Source organism: Alexandromys fortis, unplaced genomic scaffold (assembly GCF_014885135.2).
Source record: "Alexandromys fortis isolate MF-2015 unplaced genomic scaffold, M_Fortis_MF-2015_v1.1 scaffold_6, whole genome shotgun sequence".
In the NCBI taxonomy this organism is placed as follows: Eukaryota; Metazoa; Chordata; class Mammalia; order Rodentia; family Cricetidae; genus Alexandromys; species Alexandromys fortis.
The window spans coordinates 21,513,390-21,534,976 of NW_026067902.1; the positions used below are offsets into that span (position 1 = coordinate 21,513,390).

The 21,587-nt window shown below is 43.9% G+C and overlaps 1 protein-coding gene across 1 annotated transcript in view; it reads left to right on the forward strand.

The window, feature by feature from the left end:
- Positions 1 to 21,587, forward strand: part of Rasgrp1 (RAS guanyl releasing protein 1) — a 65,070-nt gene that overhangs the window by 23,335 nt on the left and 20,148 nt on the right. The window contains exons 3-5 of the mRNA XM_050133047.1: positions 13,646 to 13,751; positions 17,555 to 17,617; positions 19,061 to 19,192. Coding sequence (XP_049989004.1) covers positions 13,646 to 13,751; positions 17,555 to 17,617; positions 19,061 to 19,192 — 301 coding nt within the window. The remainder of the gene's footprint in view (positions 1 to 13,645; positions 13,752 to 17,554; positions 17,618 to 19,060; positions 19,193 to 21,587) is intronic.

Here is a 21,587-nt window from a genome sequence, read left to right on the forward strand (position 1 = left end):
TATATATATATATGTATGTATGTATGTATGTATATGTATATATATACATATATACATATATATATATATACACACACACACGTTTTTCCAGCCTGTCTATATTCTGTTAAGCTATTGGATGAAAGCAGCTTCTTTATTAACCAGTGACAATAAAGCATATTCACAGCATACAGAGGGACATTCCACATCACCTCCCCTTTTCTGTCTAAATAAAAAGGAAGGTTTTAACTTTAACATACTAAAATTACATACAACAAAATAGTTATCAAGCAAGAATTATAGTTAAAATATTTATATCTACTTTATCTTTTATCAAAACTAAGAAAAACTATAATTGTAACTGTCTATTCTTCAACTCCATCAAAGACCCCGGAAGAATATAATATTACCTAAGTTAACAGAAAGTGCATTGTAAGCAACTTCAAAAGTCTAGAATTGATAGAGACATCTTGTTGCCTGAACAGTAACCCAAAGTTCTTCTGTAACATTGGGACACCAGTCTTCAGCCTATAGGTCCATAGTATCTGACAGACTTTTCCATGAACAGGAATTTTTAAAGATAGTTCCACCTAAATTGGCAGTTTGTTAGTCACTTTCTTCTGCAGAATGTCTGGCATACTCTTTCATGAAGCAGGAGCCCTGAAGGACTGTCTCACCTTCTTTAGGCAACTTCAGCAGTCATTTTTCTGTGCATCCTGCATGTCCAGTTCATATAGCATAACATCAAACAGTCCAGGCAAGAACATTCCCAAATGGCTAACAAACTCCATAAGGAGCATCTTCAATTTCCATCCTCCTCCTAAAGTAGATTGGTGCTGCCAGGAGCAGATGAGTCTCATTGTCATGAAATGTCCTAAATTCTTAAAACATCTTAAATGCCTCATTCTGTTAGTCTTTGAAAGGTTTGAAGAATATCTATTCATCTGAAATATATATATATATCCTAACAAACATGACTACAAATGATTATTATAGATGACTATCTATTAACCTATATTTCTTAATTATACATTACATTTTTAAATGAGCTGCACAAACGCAATACCTTAATCAAGAGCAAATATATATATGTGTGTGTGTGTGTGTGTGTATATATATATATATATAAAACAAAACTGATCTTAAGCTTGTATCAATAAACCAAGATCCATACCAATGCAAAGTATTCATCTCTATAGCATATCCCCCTTTAAATGTAAACAAACATTTATAAACAATATTTGAAACTTTAGGCATAGTTCTCTCCAAGATGCATCCTGCTTTTTGTTGGGTGAAGTAATTTTGGGGTTTGAAGTACTTTAAGGGGGCATTGGTCCATCAAACCACATTAGTCTGGAAGGGATACACAGGTTCCCATCTTCTGTGGAAACAAAAGCAGAATCTCTTTCCCAAAGCAACATATCCTTAGACCCAAATTTTGAAGTCAAGATATCTTTAATGTATATATGTTGGTTTAGCTTAGCAGCCTATACAATGAAATGTCTCTCTGTACTTAGCTCATTTACAGTCAAAAAATTTAAAGAAAACACATTAATATACATACTCCAAACTCTGTCTATATTCCACTTTTACATGGGCTTATTTTTCTTTTCTCCTTTAATCTATGACTGTTTGTACTCTGTATCTTTAAAGACATTGTTTTATTTTTAAAAAACCATTTACTTCTTTTTATAACTATTTCTTCTTTCTCCCAAGCCTATGCACATTTATCCAACACTGTGACCTATTTAGAGGTCTTTCCATTTAAATCTGTCTTTATTGCATATCTGTAATCCTATTCTGACCAGGACCACTTCTTAAAATGATAAGTGGCATGGCAAGGACTAAAGCTGATTTGCCTTTTGACTCCACCCAGTCCAACATGGTGGAGGTACATTCACTGCCTGTGAGACTGTTGGGTAGGAGCCGTCCTCACCACCTCAACTCTGGTAACCAGTTGGCCCATGCTGCCACCAAGTAACTTGCAGCACGCTGCCCACAAACCCCATGTAAGTGCTCAGTCTCCTGAAAGAGCCAGAGTTCGTGCTGTCCAAGCCAGGAAGCTGCCATTTCTTATGCTGAGTCAGTAAGCCTTTTCTTAAAGGAGCCACTGCACCCCCAGCTTGCCTCTAGCAAACAGAGCCCATCCCCCCCCCCCAAAAAAAATGCCAGCTACCAAAAAGCCATGTTTAACTGTGTTCTTTTGTGTCTGGAACTCCTTTCCAAGCATCCTCAGGTTTTATATGAATATAGTCAGCCCCACATTGGCATGCCAATTCTGTTGACAGAGACTGCTTGTTCATTCCTGACCATCCAGACCTGAAATAATCACACAGAAACTATATTATTACAACACTGCTTGGCCTATTAGCTCATACTTCTTATTGGATAACTCATATTTTAAATTAACCTATTTCTATTAATATGTGTATCTCCACATGGTTGTGCCTACTGGTAAGGTTCCATCTGGCATCTGTCTCCTGCGGCAGCTACATGGCATCTCTCTAATTCCACCTATTCTCTCTATATGTCTTTTCCAGCCTGGATATATTCTGTTAAGTCATTGGCTGAAAGCAGCTTCTTTATTAACCAATGGCAATGAAACATATTCACAGCTTGCAGAGGGGAATCCCACATCATTATGTAAAAACTGTCAGGCCTCTTCTATGCTTGAGACCCACAGACCAAAAAGATGTCAGTTTGGATTCAGTCCAGGACCTTGAGTACCCACAAAATGTCTGCCTTCTTTTTTCTCTTGGTTGTGTCTCTGCTGATGGGGTGAGCGTGAGACACTGTCAAACTCTAAGAATAAGCAAACTGGGGCTCAGAAATGGTCAGCACCCTCTCAGGTTTAGGCGGTCTGGGACAGAATCCTATGTCTACTGCTTACAAACTGTATAAACTTGAGCAAGTGACGTGGTCCCCTAATTTTAGTCCCTTTGCCAGATGGCATCAACACCATTTATTGCGACTTCAGAGGAATAATATGGAAAGGCTGTGCTGGCATGACCCTGGGAACACAGGAAGGAGTTCAGGTATGAGGACAAAATTAGAAACAACCAGAAAGCTAGAAAGCAAGCAAGCAAGCAAGCAAGCTAGAAAGCAAGAAAGCAAGAAAGGAAGGAAGGAAGGAAGGAAGGAAGGAAGGAAGGAAGGAAGAAAGAAAGAAAGAAAGAAAGAAAGAAAGAAAGAAAGAAAGAAAGAAAGAAAGGCTAAAGCTGAATTTCTTCCAGCAATGCCCAGTGTTTCTCCTAGTCCCTACTTGCATGGGTGGGAAAAACTTTGTAATGTTCAGTTTTGTATTTCTGCAGTTTCCATAATGCAGTCACATGACATTGGTTCATTACTCGGAATGTGTGAACCACGTTCTCACTGGGTTCTTGGTTAACTGAATAGTGGCCAATGTTTTCCTTCCTATGAAAGAGATTTTCCCACCCACCCATGCAGTTCCCCTATTCAGAGCTGCTGCCCACATCCTCAAGAAGCCTTCTTCCTAGCACCTCTTAAGTTCTGAGTGGCTGAGGGGGAGGTGCAGGTAAAAGCTAGCTCTAGGAAGACTCTTGGGAGGCAAGGAACTAACTGCTATGGTGTTCATGCTTGAGGGCATGCTAAGTATGATCTCAGTGGCCCAGATTGTGTGATAGACTGCAGCGGACAGTCACTCTTGGGACTGCAGCTTCTGTTCAGTGTTCTCTGAAGATCACAGCCCTGATGCAGAATAGTCAAGGAGCAGTAGAAGCCTCTGTGAGTACTCAATGAAGTGTCATCTACCACTGATGGTTTACCGAGGGAGAGGGACCTCCAGAAGAGTTTCTGACAATGGAAGACTATGCTCAGTGAGTTTTGCCTTACATGGTGTTGTGATGGTCTTTTCTCTAGAACTATTTGCCGTGGTAAGATGGTATTTGGTACCTCGCTGGTTAAAATCGCCTGCCTGATTGCTGTAAGGTTGTCCTGCGCTAGACTGAGTTTATCTATTATCTTGGCTTGTTGATCCGATAAAGTTAAGTTGCACACAGAAAACATTTCTGAAGAAAGTTGAGGTCGTGGGGAGCCAGTAATTCATAGATGGGCTTCGCATTATTTCACCGTGTGGGTGTGTACAGAGTCTTCCATTTTAGCACCTGCTTGGCCTGCTGCCCACCTCCCCAAGCCCAGAGTTTTATTTCATTTAGGAAAAGCAACAAGTACGTGATTTCTTACAATTTAAATGTTTTCCTTTCATACAATGTATTTTGACCATATTTCCCTTCTCCAACTCCTTGTAGATCTTCCCCACCTCCCTACCCACTCCCAGACTTTATATTCTCTATCAAAAGAAAAAGCAAAGCAAGCAAAAAAAACCCTAAAAACCTAATAAGATAAAGAATATCAAAACCAAACATACGCACACAAAAATATGGAATCTGTTTTGTGTTGGAAATTCTTAGAATTTAATAGGCAAGAAAGAGGTGAGAGGAGTAAGTTACAGTGAGCAAGGTAAGAGTACTGCCCCACATTTCCTGCCCAGCTTGTTTGTGGTTCTGTCTTCTTCAAGTCTTTGGCTTGTGCCCAGCCTCCCACCAACCACTTTCTAGCAGTTCTCTGGGTCCCTTTGAGAAGCTGGGACCTGGCCTAATGCTCCATTTCCCCTGCCTAGGTGCATTCCTATGGGACTACCGTGGGGGTAGGTCATGGCCTGTCTGCCAATGAGGCTGTGTCCAAAGCAGATTCCTTCAGATCAAATCAAACTGCACTATGCTAATGGCCCAGGTAATTCTACTGCTCAAAGGGTGCTGGGAGTAGAAACTAGCACAGTCTTCTAACAGTGGCTTTTAGAGTCTTAAGTCATTGCATTGCATCAGAGTCAATTCACTGGGTCTTCCTTCCTGTCCCATTTCCACCCTGGACCGTTCTTTAGTCCCTTGTACTTTGCCTACTTACTCTCAGAACTATTACCGGTTTGCAGAATTGCTAAGGACAACTTCCTTCATGACTTCTCAGGTCCCTAGTTCCACAGATGTGGCAGTTCTAGACTCAGGCAAGCAGCCCCCAGGACAGCCAGCTGTTTTGTGCGGCAGAAATAACGTAGCTAAAACGTCCTTTCTCAACTTTAGGCAATCCATCACTTTAGGCAATCCACTTGGGTAGACATTTATAGACTGTGATCACTCATCTAAAAAAAAAATCTAGGTAGAGAGAAGGGGGGGGGGGAATCTGTTGGTTTTCTATAGAAATAGAGAACACTTCTCCTGGCCAAGCAGGATACTGACAACTTAGGACAGTCACCATTTTTAGTCGGTGGCAATTGGCTCATAGGCTGTGTGTGTGTTCTAGACCCAGGCAAAGGTACTCATAGTAACTGTCTCATGTGCTCATAAACAATGGTGGGTAGATCTAAGGGTTATGATTGCTGGGGAGGACTTTAGAGCATGTTCTGTGCTCCTACAAAGAATGGCGGGGCTGTGTGGGTAGCAGTTCATCGCGGGACAGGAGGGAGGCACCAGTGGAAATATCCTTGTAGCATAGGTGGCTTTTTCTAAGACTTTACTACCCCCAGAAAAAAGCAAGTGCCAAGGAAAGAGACCAGTGCTTGGGACGAAAGGCCCTTCCTGCCAGGTATTCAATTCACCAGCTCCATGGCTATGACTACAGTATGTTGCCACCATTTCTTAGCCTTAGTATTGAGTTCATGATCAGCCCAGAGAAGAGGAGTCAATCAAGAGAGGGAGATTAGAAGAGGACCCCAGTAAGCATCAGATCTTGAACCTCACAGGTCTGCTGAGGCTGCATGGATTGCCCATCCTTGGGGCTGACTGTCAGCGCCCTCTTCCAAGCTCCACTTCCCAGCTGTGGCTTTCTGTTGTTTCCTTGAGACAGACCATACTGAGAATAGTTACATCCCAGAAATACAGAAACACCACAGACCAGGAACCTGTCTTCTCCGGAAGAGCAGTTGAGCACTCATTCTGATTGGCAAGCTTGTCCTGGTCCCAGTCACCAACATTTGGTTTCTCTACACTCTTCTCTTCCTCTCAAGTCCCAAAGGGTTGAGAATTAAAAAAAAAAAATAAGGTGGGATGAATTACATATTTTACGCTGCCAAGACTGTGAAGTTGAAGGCCTGTGTAACTAAATTCCTTCGTCATATATGCTTGCTGTCTCCGTTGCCACTGTCAGCCTGAGAAATCCCTGAACCCAACACACGAAACCCAGTGAGTTTTGGGTGTCCTTTCCAGAGTTTCGAGAATGTCATTGTCTCGCTGTCGAGTGGGTTTTACTTCTCTCCGCTGTTATATGTTCAGGGTTCTGAGTGTGCCTGTTGGGTTCCGCCTATATCCAGTCTGCCTTCATTCTGGGATGCTGATTTCCTTTGACAGGTTCAGCCTTGCCCATGTATTTCTGATCCTGGCTCCCCCAATTCCTGGATGGAACACACATGCTACTTCCTGTTATGCAAGCCACCTCCACCCCCATGCTTATTCATGCTCAGTATACCAATTTCTGACATTCTGCCTTTGGTACCCTCCAAAATCTTTCACACATCAAGGTATTTCCATGGAAACCAAAGCAGAGGGGAGACAAAAAGGCTGCGTGTTAGTTTCTCACTGGTGTGGGTCATGTGTCTTCATGCTTCAGGTCAGCTTTGCGGTGTGGCATTTTCAACTTGTCCCTCAGACAAGTCTCACCGGAAAGCTACCCCTTCCCCTTGCCAGGAGGTGGGAAACACGGAACGCAGCCTTTGCTGGCTTTTCTCATGGGATTCGGACCACAAGGAAGTAGTTTGTCGTCTGAAGCCAGAAGCTTATTTAAATCTAAGCCAAAAATAAAAAGGAAGAAGAGTCTGTGAGATGACAGACACAGTTGGACCTTGACGTTCTAGGTCACCTTGTCAGAGACCTCATGAGGTCCTCTCTGAACCAACACATATATGTGGGGTCATCTCTCCCTTCTCCTAGCCTTCCTGCTATTCGATGTGGTCTCTGTGGTTTCTCTTCCTAAGATTTGGTGCCTAAAACTATTAGGTCCGCCAACTGTGGCTCATTCCTCAGCTAACTTTGGAACTCTTGAGTGGCAGTTCTTCAGACATCTGCTGGTACCTAGGACATTGCTTCTCTCAGGACAGTTTCATAATCAATATTGGTTAATGATGTAAAAACATGGTACTGAACTTGGGGCCTTGTTCATGTTAAACGAGCGCCCTACCATGGATAGGGACCTTTAGGCACCCCATCAACTCTTTAAAACTGAAGCAGAGTAAAAAGTTGATACATAGAACAGTTGGAGAGCTATGCGTCTTTATTGGTTCAAGTGGTTGCTAGGTGCTCACCCACTGACCTGCAGAGCTTTAAGAAGGGAAAGGCGCATTTGACAGAAAATGGAAACAGAAGACAATCAAGAATATGTGATTCTGGAAAGTATAGCTTTTGCTATACTTTGGGACTAGCGATGGGAAGTGATTGTCAGTTCATGGGCAGGGAGTCCAGAACCCACATGGGTTTTTGTTCGCTCTGTCAATCAAATGGTCCACAAGTTAGATGTGTTTCATCAGTGTATTTCCCTGGACGTATACACCCATCACTCTATGAGTCTAAAGATGCAGAGAATATGAGAGGGACATCCCGCACTCTCCTGAGGTTCCAGCCCTTTTAAGAATAAGCAGCAGCAGATGGTAGTGAAAAATTATGCACATTTTATTATGCATTGCACATTTTGCTTATTAGAATTTTTCATATGGCACCCTGCATTTTTTAAAAGCCTAAAGATGAAAACAAAATAGAATTATTCATTGAAATATTTAAATCAGCATACAGCATTTCTATCACAATAAAATCTAGCACCCTGGAAGGTAGCTAGATCCCCCTTGGCCAGCATCTTGAAGAAGTGCGTTTGTTCTATGGGATGGGGAAATGCTCCCTCGGTGAGGTCATCCAGTCATCAGAGGTCATGCAGGGAAGAGATGGCAGTAGCGTGAGGGTGAGAGACAGCGGCGCTAAACCAATCCCATTGGAAAAGAAAAAACCAGGAAGGCAGACAGTGAGAAGCTCTGGCTAGGTGTAGAGAAAAATGCTCCTCTCTGCTCCTCTCCCTGGCTCCGTCTCTGCCAGGGGAGGAGCACGAGTGAGTCATCCCCCACTGCACTCACCATTTGCCAGCACTCACCCCCACAGAATGCATGTGGGATTCACAAGCCACCGTGTGGGTGTGTCACTGAGACTGTAGAAGAAGAGATGGGGGGGCGGGGAGTGGAGTGTGAAGATGCTCGCGAATCTTAGGCAGGACTCCCTGGCATCGTAAAGACAACTCTCAAGTTCAGACGGAGCAAACATGACATATGCGACTTCTAGAAATCACCAGGTTACCAAAAAAAAAAAAAAAATCTCTTCCATATAGAGATTGGCTCCAACTAGGCTTTTCCAGCAGCATTTCTGGAATCTAGAGCCAGAGGGGCCGGACACACAGTTCGCAAGGCTCACTTGAGTCAGCTTCCATTTATTACATGAGTCCCTTGGCCTGACAGATGGCCACCCAGCACACAGCCAGGTGTGGAGGGAAGCACACAGGTGCTGGAATCAAGCAGACTGGGCCAGATCTCTTCCTCTGTGCCCCATTTTCTTTTGACCTACAGTGTATTACCCAACCTTTCTACCCTTGAATTCTCCCATAAGCCGTGAACTATGAAAACTTTGCTGGGCTGTTCTGAGAATTAGAAATCGCGTCACCATTCCCGTCCACAGGGGATCACTTTGCAGCGTGCTCATTTGGTATGGTTGCCAAACGCTAAGTCCTTTGTGATGGGCTTTGTGATGGGCTTTCATCACTGGGCGAGCAAATTAGCTATACTTTCCTGTCACACATTAAACCAGATTCTGTTTCCTGTGATGTCTGTCCATCAGCTCAGGCACTGCCTTTTGTGATCCCACAGAGCAAATCTAAACTTGTTCCAACAAGTAATTATAAAATACTTGAACAGTTTCAGTGCCTCCCTGGTCTTCTCCATGGTGAGCCCTTTTAGATCTGTAAATTCTTTCAAAGACCTTGTTTGAGGATACTTCTGGAACCCTTTCCTTCCCATGTGAGCATCCATGGGTAGGCGTTTGCCAGCCGTGAGAAGATACAGGGATAGCATCTTGGGGCAGTACATCCTGAATATATTCGTGTGAACATGGGAGTGTGTGCATCTCACAAGCACGGTTCATAGCGTCCCTTGCCTTTCACCACTGGGTTGAGGGACAGGAACACCACTACTTCTACAGAGAAAAGCATGGTGTAAAACTATGTTGTCAAATGTTGTATTGAAAAGTTACTCCCTGTAGCTCTCATGGGTTCTGTTGCATTGTTGCCCTCATTTTTTTTTCTCTGTATGTCTAACGCCTCCCATGTACCTTGAAGTTCCTGCCCTTCAACTTTAGACGCAGAAGCGTGACCTGCTTTAACTGACAGAATGAGACACCAGTGACAGCAAGTCATGTCCAAGCATAGGTTTAAGAGGCTATTGGAAATTTCTATGTAGCTCTCAATATCCCGGCATCATGAGAAAATGAAACTTACACTGGCTTACTGGTCCAAGGAAGCTGGGAGACTTGTTGAGTTGGGCCCCCAGCAAAGGTATCTGTATCAGGCAGCACATAGCCAAAGCACAAACACTTGAACAAAAGCAAATGTTTTTAAGATAATTTGTTATCTAGCATTTTTCTGCCAAGGGGCAATTATACAGAATTTATGTGGGCCATAAAACCTACAAACAGAAAGGACTTCTATCTATCAGAATATAAGTTTAAAAGACTGTATGGGTAAGATTACAAAACCATAAATAAATATTTCATAAAATAAATGACTGTTTCATAAAAATTCCTAACTTTAAAGTTAGAAAGAGACTGGCTAAGAAGAAAATAAGTGTGCATATTACAGCAAGTGAGTGAGGTGGCTGTGGCCAAAAAGACACACGGAGAGTCGGGATTTCTGTCCGACACAATTCCTAACTTTATTCAGCCCATGTTCATCCACCATGTGTCAGCACTAGTCTGCACTCGGAAAAATAGACTGTGGAGGGAAATGCACAAGGCTCAGGTCCCAGAAAGCTTGTATTCTATTGACTCTTTAAGAAGCTAAACATTTTTAAAGACCAATGGGACATTTGTGCAACCAAGATATTCAAGCAGATTACTGGTTACATTGGCTAGTCAGAGGAAGACCTCTCACGGGATGAGGCCATGTGGAGGATCTGATGGAAGAAAGATAACACTGAGGGCCATAGCAAGTGCAAAGGCCATGATCTAGCAACGGCCTCAGAGTGTGTGAAGTGGAAACAGAGATGTAGAGAAGGGAAAAGGATTTCAAAATGAAGACCATATCAAAAGAAGCCAGGGCCTGTGGAGCTCAGCCAGCCACAATCAAGGCGATGCAACTCTTTGGAATGTGCAAGGAATGTGACCTGGTTTTCCAGGCTTCAGGAGCTAGGTGGAGAAGAGATTGTGGGTAGATAAGAGTGGAAAGAGAAAAAAAAAAAAAAAAAGGGTGGAAAGAGGCGGGCCCATTGGCTTGTTGCATCATGATGGTTACTCTGGAGAGATATCAAAGCTAGAGAGAGTTGGGCAGGTCACCAATGTATTTTGGAAATATAACCAAGACTCACTGATGGATCAGGTGCAGAGAAAGTGAAGGGCTGCGTGTGAGTTGTGGGTTTTTGGCTGAGGGAATCCAGGGGGTGGTTGGTGGTGCATTTCAGGCGATGAGGATGAGTAGATGAGAAATGAACCAGAGAAGTCAAGAGTTCTGTCCGCATGAGTTCATTTGGATTTAATGAGGCTAAACTGCTGGATGTACTAAGTTTGTGGTCAATGCCGGAAATAGAAGTTGGCAGATATCAGCAGAGAGATGGTGTTTTAGTCAGAACCTGGATTGATTCATCTAGGGAATGCGTTTGCTTTTTTAATTTAAAATTTAAGAACTTTGAAGTTTTACAAAACGTTAGCAGAAAGAAGTGGGAGGACTAAACTGTGGCACAAGCTGACATTTAAGAGCTTAGCAGAGGGAGAGGAGACAGAAGAGGAGCCTGAGAGAGACGTGACAGAGTGCGGAGCGATGGAGCCAAGAGAAGAAAGCCTTCCAGGGGACTTGTCAGCTTGGCTTTGGTTGGAGTGAAGATTGACTGAATCATGAAGCGAGATGAGGACAGAGGCGTGATCGGAAGTGTGGAACTGATCGATGAGGCTGAAAATTAGATACTTAGGCTAGTCATGGTGGTTTGTGCTTAGGATCCCAGCAGTTGGGAGACTGAGGCATGAGCATCTCTAGTTCAAGACCAACCTAGGCTATGTAAGAGACAACTGTAGAAACAACTATCCAACAAACAGAATAGCGGGACAGAAATTGAAACGGAATGGTTGAAAAGCGGCTGGGGGGTAGAAGGGGGTGACCCTAAGAGCTGGAGGAAGAGGAAAACAGAAATGCAGAGGTCCAGGATCAGTTAGTTGACTTTTGGTTTTAAAAGGAGAGGCAGGAGCCTAATTAATTGTCAGTGGGCATAAACCAACAAGGAAAATGTTGGTATTGTAGTCTCACCAGGGTAGACAAGCTGAGAGCAGTTCTTGGAACGAGGAGACAGGAACAGAGAAAAGGTGTGGGCTTCTACAGAACCTTCCACAGTAGAGGGGACAGTCAGAGAGGGCTGGAGAGAGCAAATAAACACTTAGGTTTTCTCAATGACACGTGACTTTAGGTCAGCATTTGAGGATTCGGGACTTTTGAGACTATGTCCTTCATTTACAACTCACTAAACTTAAAAAAGAGTGAAAGTGATCACTCCTTCTACCATATATCTTAGACGTCATTATAGATGGCCGATAGTTCAGACAGACAGATAGATGTTAGAAAGATAGATAGGCAGACAGACAGACAGACAGATAGATGTTAGAAAGATAGATAGATAAATAGATAGATAGATAGATAGATAGATAGATAGATAGATAGATAGATGGATGATAATACATACTTACATAGATGATACATACATATATACATACATAGATGATAGATGATAGATAGATAGATAGATAGATAGATAGATAGNATAGATAGATAGATAGATAGATAGATAGATAGATAGATAGATAGATAGATGATAATACATACTTACATAGATGATACATACATATATACATACATAGATGATAGATGATAGATAGATAGATAGATAGATAGATAGATAGATAGATAGATAATACATAGATGATAGATACATACATACATGGAGGATAGATAGATAGATAGATAGATAGATAGACAGACAGATAGACAGACAGACAGGATTATTTATGGAGATGAGAATGTAATTGAGAGATGTTACATCAGAACTGCCAAACTTCCAGCAGCCATTCCCATCCTTAGGTCCAATGAGTCAGGAGATAACAAGTCTGAGACCCTAGTGAGTGCTGTAACCATGAGGAAGGACCAACCTCTGTGACGGTTCATCCAGGAGGTAGAAAATGGGTCAAAGCAGAGAGGGATGAAAAGGAAACATGCCTTCTTTCTCCTCTCATCTCTTACTGATTGCTTCAAAAGACTAAATCCAACTAGCATCCAGCTGGCAAGTGGTCCTGACTAATGTGAGAAGCAGGTCCTTTTTTTGGACCACCAGCTCTCTGATAATGGCATGGAGACTTTTTATTCATTGAAAGCTTGGTTTGTTCCCAACTAGCTCTTAAAACTTAAATTAACCCATTTATATTCATCTTCATCTACCACGTGGCTCGTTACCTCTCCTCAGTACCATATGTTCAACTTCCTCTGTGTCTGCCTGGTGACTCTCTCATGCCACCAATTCTTTCCCAGAGTTCCCATCTCACCCCAGAAGTCCCACCTATGCTCTCCTGCCTAACTATTGGCCATTCAGCTCCTTATTGAACCAATCAAAGGGTGCCTTAGTCAGGTGAGTCAAGACAGAGACATATCTTCACACAGCATATAAAAAGAGTTTCCCAACAAATGGATTCATGGTAAAGATCAGAGAGTAGATACGGCGGAGGCAAGCAGCACAGCCCTTGACATTTGATACCATAGAAACCAAAGCAGTGCTAGAAACCATTCCGGGGCATCTTTACTCCTGATGCTACTATGCAGAACACAGATTGGGACTCCTACTCATTGGGATTTAAAAAATGCAAATGGTGCCTTTTGCGAATCATTGCAAAATCCACCCTCAAAATCCACCGCCACTCTTCACGTGCAATGTTTACGCCAACCATCCCTCTTTGATTTCACCACAAGCCTTAGAATTGGGGCAGCTTGTACTTCAGGCTCCTGGCTGGTCTGAGCTCCTTCCAAGGCCAGGAGAGAACCATAGAAACATTTCCAACTAGCCATGTGCCTTTGTACAACTTCTTAAAGATATTTGTTTTAACTGTTTATTATTAAGCCTATGACCCTAGAGAAGCCCCTCTCAACCCCACATTCTATAAACTTTGAGTTCCATAAAACATACAATGTAAGTGTAGATTCTACCACCTTTAGGCAGCTTGATTAATGAACACTTGGTGATGGGGAGGGTTACGGAGGATGGCAAAGCCAGGGGGGAGGACACGAAGTACCAGGCAGCCCGAGGCTGTGCCCTGGAGTGTTGAAGGATGCTGGGGGACCCCCCCCATTTCTCGCTGAGGGTCTCACATGCTGCTCTTTGCATTTTCAGATGCAGATGGAAACCTGTGTCGAAGTAACCAGCTGTTACAAGTCGTGCTGACCATGCACCGCATCATCATGTCCTCGGCTGAGCTGCTGCAGAAGCTCATGAGCCTATATCCTTGGGCATCAGCTTAGGCTGCAGCTTCAAGGGTGCTTTTACTTTGATTGGTTTGGGATAAACCTGAGCAGTAAATGGTCTGTCCCTTTAAGGATATAGTTGTGTGTGTGCACACTGCTGTATGTGCACTTGTGTGCGTATGTATACCTGTGTGTATGTGAACTTGTATGTGTGCACCTGTGTGTGTAGCTTCTTTTAGGTAGGACAGTATTATTTATGCTGATTTCTCTGAGTGGTAGATGGTCAAAGAAATCATCCTACAAATGCAGACAACATTAATATTTCTTGCTATTAAAAATTTTTTTCCTTAAACACTAGTCACAAATCCTATTCATGCTACACAGACTGACCGGCACAGTTGTGAGCTTTGATGGACTTTGTATGAGTCCTTCATCCTCCTAGGCTCTGAAAGAAAGGCTACATGATCTGCACTGCCGTTTTACTCTAGGCCGTGGCACTCACTGACTATGAGCCGGTTAGACCTTGCTAGACGTGCGCCCCCTGTGGCAGGATGTGGAAAGCGCCCACTTTTTCCTTCAGAGCACTGGCGATACAGTTGAGTTGTCGTCCCCAAGAGAAAAAGTGCTATAGGACCAGCCAGCACCTGAGGCCTAGGTCTCTGCGGATGAGTCAGGACATGTGACTGTGCAAATCCTTTTCCAGAAAACAAAACAAAACAAACAAAAAATCACTACAACCTAGGAAAGAAAAGGGGGAGACGAAGCAGCCAGGACAGACTCACTTCTCTAAACCTCCATCATGAAGCTCTACCTTCCATCTCAGAGACCAAGTTCCGGAGGCAATGACAAGGGTAGAGCTAGGGAGAAGGCCACCTAAGAGACATACCTATAGTAAGTAGGTGCCTCCTCTACAGAGACTTTCAAAGCAATTCACCTTGCTCTACCTGACTCCGTGCACCAGTAACTGTGAACAAGGCCAGTAATTAAACACTCCTTCTTAAAGCTGTGCTGGTCTCAGAACCAAAAGTACTTGAGTGGCCTCCTTTGGGGCAGCACTGGGTGCTGTTCCTGCAGCAACCCCTCCACTGCCTGCCCTGCAGCATCCCCCCACGCACCAGCCTCTCTCCGCTGTGCCCGCACCCAGCCCTTCAGCGGCACCTGCCCCCCAGCCGCGGCACATTCAAATGCCCTGCATCTAAAAATAACCTCAACCCTGTTTCCCCTTTCTTCGGCTGTTGGGATTAGAAATTGGATGTGAAACCTTCTGAAACGCTCTGCCTTCCCAGCCTGCAACCCCTCCACCTACTCTGCTCCCTCCGCGGCACAACTGCAGCGCCCACGGAAGCACGCAGACTCTCCTCTGCTGTCGCCGGGGCCTCTCAGCTGCCAAGCCCAGGGGCTTCACTCCGTCCTTGCTCATACCTCCCAGAAGCACTGGACAGTCCAGGCCTCTGAGACCTTTCCCCCAGGACTCCTGAACTGTACCTTTCCATGACCTTCCCAGGTCCTCGTGGAACCTCTCCCAGAAGCACGCTTGCGCACACGGTCCATCTGCTGTCTTCTCACTCAGCAACCTTTTGTGGGAGGTTTCACGCGATGATTTCCCCCACCACTCTATGAGCCCAGGATGGCTTTTAAGTTTACAGTTCTCTATCATAAACTGTTTTGCTGAAGGTCTGGGCCAACATGTCCTGCTAACATTTTTAAGGCTTTCAAATTATTTGTTAGCTTGCCTCCAGTGTTTGTGTGTCTCTTTCCTTAACCCCACGTAACATTCCAGTTTCTCCTCAACCCTGCACTGACTCTTGTATTTTCAGTCGCAGGCAACAGTACCATTGCCTAAAACAGGAGCAGCAGCCTTGAGCAGTCTGCCTTTGCCAGGGCACCCAGCCGAGAGCTGGGGGTACTTCCTCCTTCTGAAGGATGCTGAGAGCCTGCAGTCCAGTGCTGCTGAGGTCTGCACAGAATGCAGCTCCTGTGCACCGAACATCAGGAGCTAGGGAGCAGGCTACACTGGAAAACAATCCAGCTCCCTTGACTTGATGTTTTCCCTTAGCTCGTTCAAAAGAGAGGGTATCTGTCTGTCTGTCTATCTGTGTGACTATCCGTGTCCCCTTCCCTTTTACTAAGGAAGAATAAAAATTTCAACAAGTTGAAAAAAAGCTGATAAAAATATAGACCCCCAAAAGCATTTATCAGGAATGTGCCCTGTGCTATTTATGCGGATGCTACACATTTTCTTATTGCAACAAAGAAACGTGTGGTCATTCTATGTTCTTGGCTTCTGAGCCTTTCCCCTCATCCATCTGCCACTGGAAGCCTGGACATACTTTGATTCTTATTGTGTTGTTGATGTGTGAGGTTTTGTGTGGAAGAGGGTTATGATGTGTGTGTGTGTATGTGTGCGTGTGTGCTTTAGTTTCAAGAACAGATTTAATAAGAAATATGAATAAATATATTGATATTTAATTTTTCAAATTAATCTTATATTTATTAAAATGACAAATTTTAGCATAATTCTTTGTATTTTCAAGTTTACTTTGCTCATCTTTAAGATGCACAGTGTCGGGTTTTTGTTTTCTTGAGTCGGGATTTATCACTCTAATGGACTAACATTACCATAGATGTTCTAAAGCTGAGCATAAAATCAGGGAGCTTTCATCTTAAAATATGTCTTCTGCACTTAACCAAATGTTCCACACTTAAGTTTCAAGTCTATGGGTCCAAGATGCTCAAGATCATTCAGAATGCCACAGGCTTTCCTAGGAAACAGAGCACGGGGGTCCTGATGAGCCCTGCCTTCTCTGTATTTAACTGACTTTTCCAAGGGGAATACATTCACACCTGCTGAGGGAAGACCATTTCCACCCCAGTTATGGGATTTGGGTTGGTTGTCACTAGACCCATCTCCCTGGCCCAGCTGGAAATCACCGACTCCTAGATTGCAGTTACCATGTCTCAATTGTTCAAAGAGAAAGAGGCCGTGACCTTGAGGGACAGCCAGCCAGCTCTTCAATCTGTCAACAGAAGAAAGATGGTAGGACCCACCCATATTTACCATGGGACTAGGGTTCTCATCAGATATTTATTTATTTATTTATTTATTTATTATGTATACAATATTCTTTTTGCATGTATGCCTGAAGGCCAGAAGAGGGCACCAGACCCCATTACAGATGGTTGTGAGCCACCATGTGGTTGCTGGGAATTGAACTCAGGACCTTTGGAAGAGCAGGCAATGCTCTTAACCGTCTCATCAGATTCTTAAATATGCAAACACACTTTTCTTATATCTCAAAAGACAGGTAAACACAAGGATTTTTTTGTTGTTGTTCCTTCAAAATAGTCAGAATTATAAAGACTGTTAAAGCGCTCTTTGGTTATATTTTTGGATTATTCCATGACTCTGTCTGCTTTGCCATGGCAATGCACAAGGTTGGTCAAATAATGCCTGATATATGTGCGTGTGTGTGTGTGCATGTGTGTATATATGTGTATATGTACGTAAGTATGTATACATATGTATGTATATGTGTATATAGGAGAAAATGTTCATGTTATTGTTCTTAATTATCAACACATTTGAATAAATATGGATATATATTTTCTTAAATCACTGCCCACGTAGTTACTGCATAAATCAATTACTAGAAAATTTTTAAAAGATTCAGGAGATCTCTAACTTATTCATTCAGCTGGACTCCTAGTTCCTAGTCTCTTGAGCACAAGCAAGAAGAAATTTGCCCATATTTCTGAGTTTGATTTGGTAAATACTTCCAAAGACTGAAGTTTTATGGTTTCTGTAATATGTCTTCATTTCCCTTAACCACGGCCCTACATATAAGGATGCCTTGGAGAAGCAATCTCCAGGAATTTGTCTGAAGATCTGCTATTTTGTCAGGTAATGTTTGCATGATTTGAAGACTATGTGGAGTGCAGTGAGATGAAAAGATGCTCTCTGGACTTCTGCTCTTTCTGGTCCTCCTAGTCTGCATCTCCCAGCCTCTGTCTGATGTGGGGTTGGTGAAGATCTTTGCCCATTCTGTAGGCTGTCGTTTTGTCTTGTTGACTGTGTCCTTTGCTTTTCAGTTTCAGGAGGTCCCATTTATTAATTGTTTTTCTCAGTGTCGGTCAGCCATTAAAGACTAGGTTCACAACCAAAAATTTAAGTGTTTTTAGTTGTTTTTACTAATTTGTAAGTTAACATGAAATTCATGGGTTGCATTATTGATGGAGGAAGGTCATTGGCTAATAAAGAAACTGCCTTGGCCCATTTTATTGGTTAGAACATAGGTGGGTGGAGTAAACAGAACAGAATGCTGGGAGGAAGAGGAAGTGAGCTCAGAGACGCCATGCTCCCCTCTCCCGGGCAGACGCAATAGCTCTGCTCTCTGAAGCAGACGCACGTGATGAAGCAAGCTGCCAGGTCAGACATGCTGAATCTTTCCCGGTAAGACCGATGCTACACAGTTTATTAGAGATGGGTTGATCAGGATATCAGAATTAGCCAGTAAGGGCTAGAGCTAATGGGCCAAGCAGTGTTTAAAAGAATACAGTGTCCATGTAATTATTTTGGGGCATAAGCTAGCAGGCGGCCGGGGTGCTGGGGACGCAGCCCCGCTGCTCCTATCACTACACATTATGGCATTTTTAAACATAAATGTCATTATACTTTGTTTTTTTTTTCCATCCCTTTCTGCTTATGTTCCCCCGTCTCACCATGCCCTTGCTTTAGCATGCCTTTAATCCCAGGACTGGAGAAGCAGAGGCAGACAGATCTCTGAGTACTATGCCAGCCTGGTCTACAGACTGAGCTCCAGAACAGCCAGATCTATATAGAGAAACCCTGTCTCAAAAAACAAAACAACAACAAAAACATAAAATCAGTGTGTGTGTGTGTGTGTGTGTGTGTGTGTGTGTGTGTGTAGAATGCTTTTATAATGTGTATCTTTTGCTTAGCTTTCTGTTGTAAAAAAAATCTAAGTTTTTGGTAAGCATTATTTTTTATAGTTATAGCAACATGTAATAAAACAAACTTTGCACACCCCAATTTTGAATATTTGCTTGTTTACATGGCCATGTCTAGATCCTGTCTGGATTCTCTGATATGACAGGTCTTGTCCTGTCAAAGCATTTGTGTGTGGAGACACCAAAGCCTGCTAGACGGTTTTCTTCCCTCCCAGGCACCCCCTACCCCCAGACTTTTTTTTTTTTTTTTTTTTTTACCACAGACAAATGACCCTCTGTCTTCTTCTGAGAACTTTTTGTAGCTTCAGATTCCTTTGGGAATCTGCCTAACTGCGAAGCCCTAGGTTCAGTGTTTTTCCTAACTCCCTCTTTGTAGGTATTGGATAACAGAATTCTGGATCATGTTCAAAATGGACGCCAGCTTGACCAGCACCATGGAAGAGTTTCAGGACCTGGTGAAAGCCAACGGTGAGGAGTCACACTGCCGCCTCATCGACACGACACAAATGTGAGTGTTAAGGTCCTACTGGGTCCCTCGAAACCACTTCCCTCCAGTAACCTGAGCTGTATTGCTGGGCCTCTAATTCTCTCCACCTCTAAAAAGGTTCAGAGAGCCCCACCAAAGATAACTTGACAATTTGACATTTTGTTTTGTTTTGTTTTTTGTTGTATTTTTTTTCTTCTACACAGGTATCCCTGTGTAGCCCTGACTGTCCTTGGAATTCACTCTATAGACCAGGCTGGCCTTGAACTCACAGAGATCTGTCTGCCTTTGCCTCCTGAGTGCTGGGCTTAAAGATGTGCACCACCGCCAGATAACTTGACATTCACTAGGAAAGCGGAGAGGTCCCCAGTGAAGAAGCTGCAGGGGATGGGAGCTAAGAGCAGAAGGTAGTCAGTCCGTGAGAAACCAAAAGTTCAGTGTCTGGACCAAGGCCTCATTTGTAGTTGGTGCAACAGGCACCCCTGCACTGACATGGCCCAGGCACTAGAGCCAAATGTCCCAAGCAGAGAGTGAGAACACGTAGTAGATGTCTGTGTAAGACCATTAGGTTTTCAGAGCCGAGAAGGAACTCGGGGATGTTTACATTGTTCTTCGAGTTCCTTATTCACACAGCTGGCTCACTCAGGAAAACGAGGCCTTTCTTCTTAATTTGGGGAAGAAGGTCACACATATTACATGCTGGGGTTTTTATGTGTGGTTAATTGTTTTACAATAATACAATTCCCAAAATACAGAGTTCTAGAATTGCAGCATATTGGAGAGATTAATTCACACAAAATCCTGTTTTTGCCTGGGGTCTGTGACTGACTGGGGGCTGTGACTGGCGTGGAGTCTGTGACTGACTGGCCTGGGGTCTGTGACTGACTGGTCTTGGGGCTGTGACTGGCCTGGGGGCTGTGACTGACTGGTCTGGGGGCTGTGACTGATTTGGAGTCTGTGACTGACTGGTCTTGGGATTTACTGGTCTGGGGGCTGTGACTGATTTGGGGTCTGTGACTGACTGGTCTGGGGGCTGTAACTGGTCTGGGGGCTGTGACTGACTGGCCTGGGGGCTGTAACTCGTCTGGGGGCTGTGACTGACTGGTCTGGGGGCTGTGACTGGCCTGGGGGCTGTGACTGGTCTCTACGCCTCATCTTGTTGTTGCTGCCATCTGTTTGTCGCAGTTGAGCTGTGCACTAGCAGCGGAGCTGTAACTGCTCTCCGAGTCACGCTTGTAACACCCGTGCACAAAGAAATGATTTCAAAGTCGTACCCCGCAATCCCAGATCAATCTGCCCATCCACTTGGGTCCTCTCTTACTTCTCTGCTTGGAATTGCACAACTTGATAGATAAAAGAGTTGCTTTTTTTTTTTTTCAAAGTAACAACCTTTCCATTTTAAAGATGAAAAAAAAAAAAAAAAGCCTAGAATCCAGGCTACTTGGTTTCTAGCCGGATTTTCTCTCCCAGAGTTTTTCACCGTGCGTTCTTTAGAAAATGTCGGTTGAGGATCCGGCCTGACTTGATGTATTTAGGTTACGTTTTCCTTTGCCATACATTTGAGAGTCTTGAATACAATGTGGGAGAGATCTACAGAACTGCAGCCTTGCCCAAACTTAAAATCAGGCATCACACATGTCCAGAGCCAAAGCTCTCAGAAATGCCCTTTAGAAACAAATTTATGCCCGCTGCCTTCCAACACTGCTTTCCTCTGCTTAGCACGAAACAGAGACTAAGAGAGAGTCTGGGGAGAGCTGTGAGGACTTCAAGGCATCACTAGGTCGTTCTAGGGCCAGCTAGTTTATATGGCCACTTTTGTAACTGGGGACATTGGAGGAAAATAACTTGTTTCTGCCCAGGGTGACCTCAGGTTCCTACCAATGATCCTTGCAGCAGAGTGTCTTCTCTCTGTTTCTCTCTGAGTTCTGCTGGTGTGAATACTACCTCCTCTTATGAATGCCGCCAACAGTCCTGCAACCCTCACGGCAATGAAGGAACGCATCAGAGGAGCAGCTATATTAAGACCAGAGGAAGAGCCGGGACCAAAGCCTAAAAGCGTCCCTTCCCACTGCCCTGCTGTCCCTCCTGCTGAATCCAGGGGGCTCTCTTCCCTCTTCTTTGAGCTGCTATCCCAGGGGAACAACTGACGGGGGGATGGGAAGTTTCTGGATCCCAGTTGCCTTCCACAGCATCCTTGTTGGATGGACCTCTGGTGTCTGCTTGTGTCCTTTGGGAATGAGAGGGTCATTCTGCAGGTAGCATCCATCTTTATACTCTGGGCTACTAGGAAGCATTTCCTGGGCTGGAGAGATGGCCCAGTGGGTAAGAACACTTCCTGCTCCTCCAAAGGGCCTGAGTTGGGTTCCCAGAATTCATAACTACCTGTAGCTCCAGTTTCGGGAGATTCAACACTTCTGAC